Source organism: Mandrillus leucophaeus, unplaced genomic scaffold (assembly GCF_000951045.1).
Source record: "Mandrillus leucophaeus isolate KB7577 unplaced genomic scaffold, Mleu.le_1.0 Scaffold194, whole genome shotgun sequence".
Classification (NCBI taxonomy): Eukaryota; Metazoa; Chordata; class Mammalia; order Primates; family Cercopithecidae; genus Mandrillus; species Mandrillus leucophaeus.
In genome coordinates this window covers 3,114,157-3,127,143 of record NW_012101965.1, presented here as the reverse complement: position 1 = coordinate 3,127,143, position 12,987 = coordinate 3,114,157, and the positions used below count along the sequence as shown (strand labels likewise).

General features: G+C 38.5%; 1 protein-coding gene across 1 annotated transcript in view; it reads right to left on the bottom strand.

Moving 5' to 3' along the window:
* Positions 1 to 12,987, bottom strand: part of MAP7 (microtubule-associated protein 7) — a 197,426-nt gene that overhangs the window by 92,343 nt on the left and 92,096 nt on the right. Inside the window, exon 2 of the mRNA XM_011978447.1 lies at positions 740 to 838. Coding sequence (XP_011833837.1) covers positions 740 to 838 — 99 coding nt within the window. The remainder of the gene's footprint in view (positions 1 to 739; positions 839 to 12,987) is intronic.

Below are 12,987 nucleotides of genomic sequence, written 5' to 3'. Positions count from 1 at the left end.
AGAACCTCCTGGGGTATTTGGTTTGCTTTCCTTTCCTTTGATTGTCTCTTATTATCATACCATACATTCATTCCTTCCACAGGTCACGCAATGGTTACTGGATATCTGGAAGAAACCGCACTGTCGGTTCAATTGTTTGTATTATATTTATAGACTGTTAGATTATTTGTATCACTGAATGAAAGAGACTATGAATCAGAGGCTATTATATGAAATTACTGTGTAGGCATACAATCATTGCAAGGAATAGCAAACAAAACCATAATTCTATACAAGCTTTGCTATGTGTAAAGATTTCTTGAAATAGTTTTTGAAAAAGTCACAAAAGAGATAACGCGATAATGCCTGTTGGACACACAGGTATACAAAATTGTGTCCTATCATTTGAAACAGAATAGTAAAATTATTACCCCTTTAAACTGCTTGACATTAAATGAGTGCATCCACATACATCATCTCATTGATTGTCAAAATGACTCTGAGAAGTAAGCAAGACGTGTGTTTGAATCTACATTTTAAAGAGAGAAAACCAAGGCTTGGCTTTGAGAGGTTCTCTGACTTAATATCATATAAGCCAGTAGGAGTGTGTGTTTGGTGGCAGGACTGAAACTAAGCTCTCCTAAATTCTAGTTTTATGAAAACTAGAATTTAAACAAATTAAACCTTTATAATCGTCAGCATGCCTTTAGGGCATAAAAGATAATCTTTATTTTCCCACAATTAATGCAATGCATCATACCTGGTTTATTTCCTGAGTGGTTGTTATTTTGTCCTGAAATTGCAGAGGCAGGGCGGTTGGAGGCATTTTTCTTATCTTGCACTTTATAGCTGTCGGGTGCTACAGAAATGAGACAAAAGAGAAAAGATACATTTAGTTTCTTAAAATTTCTTCAGAAACATTTACCTATTCGACATTTACTGTTAACCTATGTACCAGGTTCTTAGGCTAGATTAAGGAAATGAAAAGATGAAGTAGTTACAACCCGTGCCCTCAAGGAGTAGGAAGGACATATAAAAAATCAACAACCTTGGCTTGAGTGACCAATCTTATAGAAGTGGCATGTTCAAGGGGCCATGAAGGGCCTTTCCCACAGCTGTACCAGTTTACGCATAAAGCAACCACGTGGAAGGACGACCGCAGTCTAAAGTCTTGGATCTGAGTTCTTACAAAGCACCATTGGCTTAGAATATATTTCAAATGCATTAATTTCTTTCTGCTTTGGTATATTCAACATCATTTAATCTTTCTTTGGGGTTATTGGGTCTCTGCAGTAGCCCCAGGTCCTGACAACAAACATCAACCCTAACTGAATATTATGTAACAGCAGACCATGGAGATTGAAAATACTTCCACATATGTTTAGTACAAGTCACTTTTCTGAATCGGCCCGATAAACGCTTTTGGGGGTGGGGTGCTCGAGGGAGGCTGTAGTTTGCTTTATTATGCTGAAATTCAAATTTAAAAAAAATTCAATTGAACAGGAGTTCTGGTTACTTGAACTCTAATTTATCTATATCTAACTTTTATTGGATCCACTCTAGGTGAACATCAGAGGTCTGTCTGCCCACTTCATTATCGTCTGGATGTCGGGAATTCATTTCCACCTCAGAAGACCTTCTGAGTCATACTGACCATGAGACAAATGTAAAATCCATCTTAAAATTTTTCTATGCTCATATGAAATTGATAGGTTAATTTTATTTTATGTTATTTTATTTTCCAGTAAGCCTTTTGGATTAGTAACAATAGGTTAAATTTTGAAAACTAAAAATAATTTCTGAAAATTGTCAGGTTGTTTGGTCTAAGATTATATATTGCTAATTCCTGTTAGGTTGGATGTATTTCTAAAGTTTTCAGGCCATCTCTCTGCTTTCATATCACTCTTTTTCTTCTGCTATGGTTTAAGAGTCTGCATTTCTTCAAAAACTTCTTTGGTGAACACTGTAACAGCAAAAGACACAGACAGACCTGGGTTCAAATATGAGACTTGGTACGTAACCAGGTGAGTGGCCAGGAAGTTATTTGGCCTCTCTAAGTAGGTCACATGGGGTAATAATACTGCCTAACTCACAGAACTGTTGAAAGGATTATCTGAGAAGATATGTGTTAAAAATCTACCAAAAGCCTTGGCACATAGGAGGTGTTTAACAAGTATTCAAGGCCCTTTCTCCCAGCTTCTATGCTTTTCTGTGGAGTCCTGGGCATCCCATTCTCATAGCACCCATGCAGGTTTGAGTGTGTTTTGGAGTCAGCAAACCTGGTTCTGCCATTTACCAGATGAATCCTCAGCATGTTGCTTAACATCTCTAAGTCTTAATTTCCCCATCTGTAAAGGGGAAAAACATCTACTTTCAGAGCTGTAAAAATTAAATGAGATAATGTACAGAAAGGTAGATCATTGCCTGGCCCACAGCAAGGCACGACAAATGGTAGAAAGTATTTTTAGCTCTCTTCAGGAAACTGGGCTTCTGGTTCCTCAGGGATTTGAGAGAAAGCAAACCAATGTTAACTTGGTGACGGGGTCCTGGGGGCAAGTGACTAATGTGGCAGAAAAGTCTGGGTCAGCAGCTGGCTCCAGAAGTTTTCAGCTCAGCCACAGTCATACCTCCTGGGGCTCTTAGGTAGGGTGAACTTATTGATATAATTTTTAGAGTATGGCCTGGTTTGGGAAGAGGTAATTAGTCTTTCTGGTTCAGGGTTTGGGGGAGATGACAGTTTTCTAAGATTTGATGCCTTTCATTATATTAAGTAAATCTGAGCCTTAAAAAAAAACCCTCAATAACATTGGGAAAATAAAACAGGGAGTTTTTTGTTTTTTAAACAAAGTGCAGGGGATTTCACTACTTAAGAACACAATGACAAGAGGAATTTATTCATTTTCTGATTTCCAAAATTTAAAAACCTGAAAATCCTCATTAACGAGAAGATAGGATTCTATATACCCTTATAAAGGTTCTCATGAAAAAAAATTAAAATGATTCAGGTGACTTTCCAGTATTATTTATTTGAATCTCTCTTCTTTCATTTAAAAAAAAAGAAAGAAAATTAAGCCATATACTATGATGCTCAGTAAGTCTTTGCTAGCCTTATGTAATCTTTATTGACCATCCTGCTAGCTTGAAAGCTGTATTCCATTAGTGTCACATGTGAGTGTTGAGGTAAAGACAAGAGGAAGGATACAGACAAGCACCCTGGTGGTCTGGGACTCTCTTTCCGACATACTCCGCAACAAAATACAGAGGCATCAGACATTTGGAGCCTTCATCTGGTGAAAATTCTGTAGCTCCAGTAAGTGCTGCAATGTGTACTGTGCAATCCACATCCTCTACCACTCACTGATTCATTCCAACATCTTCCCATAAAGGCCTTGGTGTTCTCACGGCTTTGTTTCTACTTCTGGCTGTATGGTCCAATACAGTCTTCTCTCAACTGCTGAAAATAATTGGTCCAACAAATGACCTGTCAATTTAGTCAAAACACTTGCTCTGAGACACTTCTGACTATAACCTTTGCATCATCCTGTTTAAATCTCACTGAATAATATGGGGACTTGACATCCACAAGGATAATGTATTTCAGTCACTCTTTTTAATAAAATCTGCAATGTGGGCTGTGATACAGCAAAAGCTTAAACTCAGTTTCCAGCTCTGTATAGTCACTTACCCATGGGGGACTACTAGGTTCCCAAGACCCCCCGTGGATGCCTGAATTTGTGGGTAGTACTGAACCCTATATACGCTATGTTTTTTGGATCTACAGAGACAGCTCCTATGTGATTGACAGGTGGGCAGCAACTACAGTGTGCATCCACTGGACAAAGGAATGATTCACATCTCAGGCTGGACAGAGCGGGAGGGCACGAGATTTCATCACACTACTCAGAAGAGCATAAAATTTATGAATTTTTTTTTCTGAAATTTTCCATTTAATATTTTTGGACTACAACTGACCGTAACTGAAACCTCAAAAAACAAAATCATGGATAAGGAGGAACTACTGCATACATGCTTTTCTGCTACAGTCTTCAATTGGAGTTTGTGGGCATACAGCCCCTCTGCGGACATATACTTGTGAGGACACAGCTTTGGGGGAGTGACCTAGAACACAGAACTAGAGGTTGAACCACATGAAATAGCCTTTTATGTAGTGAAAAATGGTTAAAATTTAACAACTTTTAATGTTTCAATCTAATAGTTTAAATAAATCTGTATAGAAAAGAGTTACCATATCAGGCCTGAGATCGCTATTCTTATTATTTTGTATATATTTATATATATTTATTCTTTAAATTTATTTATTCGAATATACCTGCCAGGAGTATTGTAACACTCGAATCATAGGTATGAAGTGCTTTATCCAATGTGATTTATAAAATTTGCATTAGAACAAGAAGGAAATAAAGCAACAGCATCACTCCTAATGACTTTCCTGATTATTCCACATAATAGAGAATTTCTCCTTAGGTTAAATTCCTCACAATTACAAGTGAAGTTGGGTAGCAATGATCAAAGCTCATGGGAGTTAGCATCAGACAAACCTGGATTTCATTTCCCACACTACCTCAGTTTTCTTCCTACTTGTATTTATTCAAACAGTACACTACTCTATGGGACATCTTGAGCTCGATGCTGGAAGAAATATTATTAGGTGTGTAATTATCTCCTTCTACCACTTCTTTTTTCTTTTCTTGTCCTATGTTTCTAGGTTACACTGTATTCTGGAACTTTCAATTCCTCCAACACTATCTCCTTTCTTCAAAAATCATCTCCCATTATGTCCTGAAATACTATCTGTACATCAGTCACTGTCGAGTATGCATTTATAAATATGTGCTCTCAACAAAGTTCCCGTCGTCAACGTCTAGGGAATATCTGCTCATGTATTTCTGCTATCACTTGAACGTCCTCACAAAAAAGCCAATCCCCTAATGTCAGTCTCTTTGTCACTATCAACAGAACCACCAGGCTCAGAAATGTTAAGTAATTTTAATTAATTAAGTAATTTTTTCAACATTTAAAAATACCCCCATAGACCAGACACTATGCTACACAGTGAGAATACAAAGGTCATATGACATGGCATCTGCTTTCAAGATGCTTACCATCCTTTGGAGGAGAGACAGTGGGCACATACATGAAATTGCAACAATGGACCGATTCAATTTTCTAAAAAATCCATAAACCCACAGAGGTTTAATAACCAAACAAATGATATAGATAGTGTTACAAGAATTCGGAGTGGGAGAAGGAGCCACAAGGGACAGTAGTCCCTGGGTAAAGAGCTTGCAGACCAGAAAGCATCCAGATAAGTGAAGAGTAATGTGAAGAAATTCCCTTACTAGGGTGGAGCATGAGCAAAACTACCAAGGCAAAGGGACAGGAGAGATAATCGGTACTGTCTAGTCAGAACAGCAGGTTTAGGAAGGGAGGCAGTTGAAGATATGACAAGAGAAACAGGCTAAGGTCAATGTCTCTTTGAATTCTGAGAGTGTGGACTTTTTCGTGAAGGCAATGGAAAGTCACTGAAGTATATATCACATGGAACTTCCGGCTGTGAACTACTTTAGCTTCAGTGGATTCTGTGTAAATGAACAGTGAAGTCTAACAAGTCTGCTGGAAATGAATTTAAAAAGGATCTCATCTTAAAGAAAACAATAAAAGGAAATCAGACTAAAAACAGACATCCTAAGAACTCTGCCTTCTATATAGTTTAGTAACTAATCAGGTTCTTCCACTTACCCGTATCACATACCAAGAGATAACTATTTGACCATTACATGGTAAAAAGTGACATGAATGAATATGGTGAAACTTAGGGCTGTCCCTGAAGAAACAAGAAGAGTAGAGTCAGTGTGGTCACCCTAGAAGAAGCCAAGGACAGATCATGTAGCACCATATAGGGACCCTCCACCAGAAATGGAACTCCAGCCACAAACTCCTGGGAGGATGAGTGGCCGGCAGGCCAGATAAGGAAATGGGCCTGTTGGGAAATAGGTGGGGCATATTTTTGAAGGTCATTTTGCAGGGAGGTGAAGAAGATAAAATATGGGAAATTGATTGGTATTATTAATCTTTTGTAGACCATCACTTAATGGGGAAGCAGCTGCTTCATGGGGCATGCCTACAGGTATTGTGTCATGGCAATTTAAGTAACTGTAAATGTAAAAAATAGTGCAGAGTCTCATTTGCTCATAAACCTGTTTCATGGTATGGTGCAACATCTAGCCACATTTAATCTGACTGACATTTTGAAACAGAAATAACAACAATGAACCATTTATTCACTCTATTTCTCAATTCTTGTTGCCAAAACATATGCAACTAAATAGGACCATCTGACAATGATACATATTTGAGTTATACACAGCACTCTCCCTATTCTGCTGACAGAAACAATTCAATTAAGATCTTTTTCTTGCATTTCACATATCTATACAGAACACAAAGTTAAGATTTGGTGGCTATGGTAGACTTCATTAGAGCATGGTAAGAGTGTGGAGGCTTTATAGTTTGGAGTAGCTCATTCAGCAATGACAGTGACTGAAAGTCACTTTCTGAGTTCTCCATCTCTTCATAAGGGAAAAAACCTTAAGATGTATGACCATGATAGAAAATGATATTAAACCAAAAGGAAATACATTTGTTCAATAAAGAGAGTACAAACTCAACAAAAGACACTGACTTTATAAATAGAGTCTAACAGGGTGTATAGTTATATGACACATGGGGACAGAATCTACCACAGGTATCTCTCCTTATTTCTGTAACTGACACTAAGACATGGAGAATGGAACAGAGACATGTAGGTCTTTGTTAATAATTTATATTGAACCACTTCCAAAGAGCAGTTGAGGCAGTTGGATTGAACTGTCAAGGTCTATACATGAGATGATAAAAAATACTGACATAGGCTGGGCGTAGTGGCTCACACCTATAATCCCAGCACTTTGGGAGGCTGAGGTGGGCAGCTCACCTGAGGTCAGGAGTTCGAGACCAGCCTGGCCAATATGGTGAACCCTCGTCTCTACTAAATACACAACAATTAGCCAGACATGGTGGTGCACGCCTGTAATTAATCCCAGCTACTAGGGAGGCTGAGGCAGGAGAATCGCTTGAACCTGGGAAGTGGAGATTGCAGTGATCTGAGATTGCGCCACTGCACTACACCCTGGGTGACAGAGAGAGACTCCGTGTCAAAAAATAAAAAAAATAAATAAACAAATAGTGACGCAATCAACTTTCTCTGAAATAAAAAAAACCAAACATGTGATAGGGAAGATATTAATATCATATATAAAACAGCAAAAGAAAATTCTATCAAAATAGGTTACCAAAATATTCCTAAGGGATAGGACTGGGCCATTTTCCTCCAAGGAGCTGATGTCTAGTCATAGTCATCATATTCTGAGCTTAAACAGTCCCCAAATAAATGGAACATCGGCATTCAGTCGTTGATATCTGGCCAGGTACAGATCTATGGTAATTTTCCACTTGACCAGAACAACCTGAGGGCAGGGGCCGTGCCCTTCAGCCTTACAATCTCCAGAATAACATGAGATAGATTTTCTCTTCTGATGTGAAGTAGATGTGACCTTGATCTGACAACTCTTTTTGTCACCCTTTCTCTACAATCTTAGCAGTCATCAAAAAATAAGAAAATGTATTCTTTTTCTTTTTACTAATCATCTTATCATTAATACTTTTTTAATACTTTTTCTTTCTCGACTTTTGCCACAGTGTTCCAGAAGGCACACACCCATTCCTCTCTTGCATCTTTCATCAAGCATTTGTTCAGTGTCACATATGTGCTGGGCAGTGTGCTAAACACTTCACATCAGAAGAGAAAAAAAATCTCATGTTATTCTAGGATGACTTCAACATTATATTAGGCAAGACTCAAAATCAAATGGATGTTTTGACCCCGCTTCATAGAAAGGAGCGACCAGTCTCACCTACAGTGAGAATCTCAGGAATTAGAGTGACACTCTACAAACACAACAGAATACAGGTCGAGCATCACTAATCCAAAAACCTGAAATCTGAAACCCTTCCATTTCCAAACATTTCAGATAAGGGACACTCAAGCTGTTATTGCTTATACCGCATGAAGGAAAGAAAGCATGTGAACATTACAGCCTCTACTGATAACATCAGACAAGCATCTCAACTTTGGGAAATTTGTAAACCCCAACCCTTTCCCAAAGCAATTAATAAATTTATTTTGATAATCTGTTTCTTATGTAGCCAAAGAATTATCCACCCTAGCTAAACACGAGGAAAAGGATATTTCAGAAAAGCACATGTTCATATATCTTGTGGGAACTGGGGGGAATCACCTACTAAGCTCTTTCATTTACCACTAAAAGCAGCTCCTCAATGCACATCACAAATGCTTTCTGAAACATTGTGCTGACAGGAATAAACATTACACACTTTAAATTCAACCAAAAAGGCTTTTATCTAAAAAATAAGTAAATAAATAAAACAAAAACCTTCCTTCAGCCAGATGGCAACACTAAAAATAGAATAGAAAATGATGTATTTTCCCCTTGCATTAATATAAATCAGATTAAAAGGCAAGTCTTTTCATCTCTGCTGGTGACTTACCACCAGTCACAATGCTAGCTACTCTACAAGCATTATCCCTGCCCCACAACATGAATAATGTTTACGACTAAGCAAAGCACAGGGCAAAGTACACAAAAGGAGGGCAAAGTCTAACCATATTAAAGTTTTCCAGTCACATGGAGAAATGGTAAATCAGAGATTGTAGCTCCCCATCTATATTTTAACAGCTGGAAACGGAGTTTATCAAATTAGACCCAGTTCAATTAAAATCAATGTGTAATTAGAAGAAACTATTTAAATAATGTGGAAAAGAAAAATAATTAGAACTCAACTTTATTACACTTTGCTTAATTAAAATAACGAACTGAAAAGAGGGTGTTTTTACTTTAATAGGATAATGATTTACTTTAAGAAAAACTAAAATGGCTAATGCCAGTATTTTACAAAATGATTACTATTGGCCATAAAATAGAAAAGCTTTCATACTTACAAAGTACAGTTATCTAAGCAGAAAATGTACAATACTTAAAAATAGTTCTAAACAGGGGACTCAGTTTTAAATATCAGTTTTGTAAATAAATTTGCATGTAATTTTAATCCTACGAGTATTAGTCAACTGAGTTCAATCAGTGAAATAAATACACATATACACTGCTGTCAAATATCAAAAATTAATCATTTCTCCTCTGTAGAAAATATTAAAATATTTTAAATTTCTTATGTAAACTTTGTAAAATTTAATAGGAATGATATGGTAGGTTCTGAATGCTTATTCCAACTCATTTCACGTAACCACTGAATATTTAACTGAAAGCTTGTCTAAAATTATGGGCCAGCTCATTCTCCCCATGCTGTCCTGTGCTACAGTCATTTCTGTATCTGTGACTGTGTTCTTTTTTCCCTCACTAGAACACCAGCCTCACCATCTTTGCAACTATTTACATCTAATCTCTTTTTCTTTCTTAGAGCAGTTTTAGGCTTACAGCACAATTGAGCAGAAAGTACAGAGTTTCATATGCTGTTGCAGCCCCGCCCCCATGCCTATCCCACCATCAACATCCCACACCAGAGTGCTCCATTGGTTACCATTGATGAGCTGACACCAACACGCCATCATCACCCAAGGTCCATAGTTTACATGAGGGGCCACTCTTGGCGATGCACTTTCTACTGGTTTTCATAAGTGTATAATGACGTGTATACACCATGTAGTAACATGTAGAATTCAATCCATTTCCAGTCCAACTCAATCCATCATAGTCCAACTCAAGTCCCTTTCCCGTGAATCTTTTAAGCTATTCCTACCACCATCACATTTCTTTCTCTGACTTATACTGCACTCCCATGCTATCTGTCCCATGGTATTTAGCATCTGATTTCATTCTATCTTGTATCATTTTCAGAATGTATGCTTCCAATATTTCTAAAAACTGAGTCCCATGAGAGGCAAAACAAAAAATGTGCTCTACAGTAAAATAAAACAAAACCAAAACACAATGAGGAATACCTGATGTAACATTTCTCTCTTGGAAATGCATACTGCAAGTTTGCATAGGGAAGGGGCTATATCATTCCATTCCATGCTGGTTACCCAATAAATATCAACTCTTTGATGCTTTATTTATTTATTTATTTATTTTTTGAGATGGAGTCTTGCTATGTTACCCAGGCTGGAGTGCAGTGGTGTGATCTTGATTTACTGTAGCCTCTGCCTCCTGAGTTCAAGCGATTCTCCCACCTCAGCCTCCTGAGTAGCTGGGACTACAGGCACGTGCCACCATGCCTGACTACTTTTTGAATTTTTAGTAGAGACGGGGTTTCACCATGTTGGTCAGTCAGGCTGGTCTTGAACTCCTAACCCCAGGTGATCCTTGACCTCAGACTCCCAAAGTGATGGAATTACAGGCATGAGCCACTATGCCCCGCCTTGATGGTTCTTTTCTAACAGAACCCTGATTGGCCACTGGACACAGATCTGGCCAAAACATTGAAGACTGAAGTTGTTAGGTGTCGTTTGTGGGAATGATCCTTAAGGCACAGCAGACTCTGGCGTGTGAACTGTTTGCTCTTCACCCCTCCTTTTCTTCCTGCTTTGAATGCCGATATGATGCTTAAGGCAGAGCATCTATCTGGAAACCATGAGGCTATCAGGAGGGAAAGGCCAAGGGAACAGAGACTCAGGCCCTGACATCTTTAAGTTGCTGGTCTAGTACCAGCAACTCTTCACTTCTATGGTCCCAATAGGTTAGAGAAAACAAAATCCCCCATTTGTTAAAATCATTAAGAAATTCTGTAATCATAAATTAAAAAAAAAAAAAAATCCCCAAACTGATACAGAGATCCTTCTGGCTACAGAATAAAGTCCACGCATCTTAGCCTTCCAAATGTCTTATTTCTTATTCAGTAACTCTTTTATTTGGCCCATTATGAATCCTACGTAGTCTAATCCGTCCAAAAGTCAGAAAGCCAAGCAGTCCTGGTTCATTATATTAAAGCAGAGCAGCTTTAGATTTGAAAATAGTGGGAGGAGCAATATCAGGAGAAAAAAGGAGTGAAACATGCCACATCAAGTTTTAATAACATTTGTAATAGAAATCAGTTCCATAGGAATTCAAACACCTTAGAAGCCAGTGGAATCCTAAAAAGAATGTGAAGGGTTCCCTGATCAAACGCGCTAACCTCAAATAGTTCCTGATAATTCCTGAGCCACAATTCTTCTCAAATACTTAGTATTCCAAGGTCCTATATGAAGTGCAACTCACAGGTTGGTTACACAAGGGTTAACTTCCCTTCTCTATCAACTGTTCTACAAAGAAACCTTTAATACACAATAGGTATCAATGGCACATTTGCTTATAAAAAGAAAGTAAATTTATCTATTGATTTAGCCTAATTTTACTTTTATTTGTTAGCTTTTCTATACTATAGAAAGAACATGAAAATAACATCTAAAAGGCCCATAATTCTATGACCCAGATAGCCTATTTATTCTTTTTATCTTAGAAAGGAAGTGTTCTTTATTTATTTAACAGATAGGGTCTCACTATGTTGCTCAGCCTGGTCTCAAACTTCTGGCCTCAAGTAATCCTCCCACCTCAGCCTCCTCAGTGGCTAGGATTATAAGTGTGAACCACTGTGCCTGGCTTTAAGAAAGAAATGTCTATTACATAGTTAGGAAATTCAAAAAAGTACAAAAAGCTATAAAGTGAAAGGCAAAAGCCTTTTCCCTCTTCCTTTCTGAAAAAAAAAAAAATTCTATGTATAAATATATATATTTGCTTTCCATTTATTCAGAGCAATTTACTCTTCTGCCCCTTTCTTTTCTCATTTAGTAACCTATTTTAGCCTACTTTTCAAGTTCTTCCTTTAATTGCAACTAATTTCATCATTTTCAATATGTGGCTATAGGAATTAGATATTCTAGATTCATCTTCTCATAAGTGTTCTATTAAATCTTCACTGATGTGTGAGACCACAGTCCTGATTGAGTATTATTTACCTTCTTCTGTCAGCATCTACACCTGATCCCTTGCTCCCAGAGTTGGTAACTTAATCTCTTGCACTCTCTGCTTCTGCCAGTCTGAACTCAACTGGAAAAGGCAGCCACTTCCAAGGAAATAACCACAAGGAAAATTCCAAGGAGGCTTTGCTTTCCTGGTACATAGCGTAACAGTGAACAAAAGTAGGAATGAAACCTTCAAGAAGCCACACTATTTGGATTGAATCAGAGGCTTAAAAGCAAGGTTTGTTCCATATAGATACATTTACCATTTCTACCCCTCTTAGTTTTGCAAGCCTAACCTGCATGGGTTCCAGGCTCTGGCTTCTGCCAACTCTGATGGGAGAGCATCGTGGGCTGCTGAAATTGAATTCCTTCTCTAGCACCTTCCCTGGATAGGCAATAAAGTAGTGGAGCGAAAGGGTGGAAGAACACTTCCTGGCCAACTCCATGCCCACTTCAAAGCCAGAATCAGGAAGCTGTTGTGCCAGAGCTGAAAGCTGAAGCTGCTCCTTCTCTGATACAAGAGGCAATGAAAAACTGGTGAAGGCAGCTGATGATGTCTGCAAGGACAGATGACACTGATTCCCACCTTGTGAAATCTGCACAGACGCTACATGAGAACTCATCAACCGGCCAGGCACAGTGGCTCACACCTGTAACCACAGCACTTTGGGGCGCCAAGGCAGGCGGATTGCTTCAGCTCAGGAGTTCAAAACTAGCCTGGCCAACATGGTGAAACCCCGTCTCTACTAAAAAATACAAACATTAGCCGGGTGTGGTGGCGGGCACCTGTAATCCCAGCTACTCGAGAGGCGGAGGCAGGGGAACCGCTTGAACCCAGGAGGCGGAGGTTGCAGTGAGACGAGATCGCACCACTGCACTCCAGCCTGGGCAACAGAGCGAGTCTCCATCTCAAA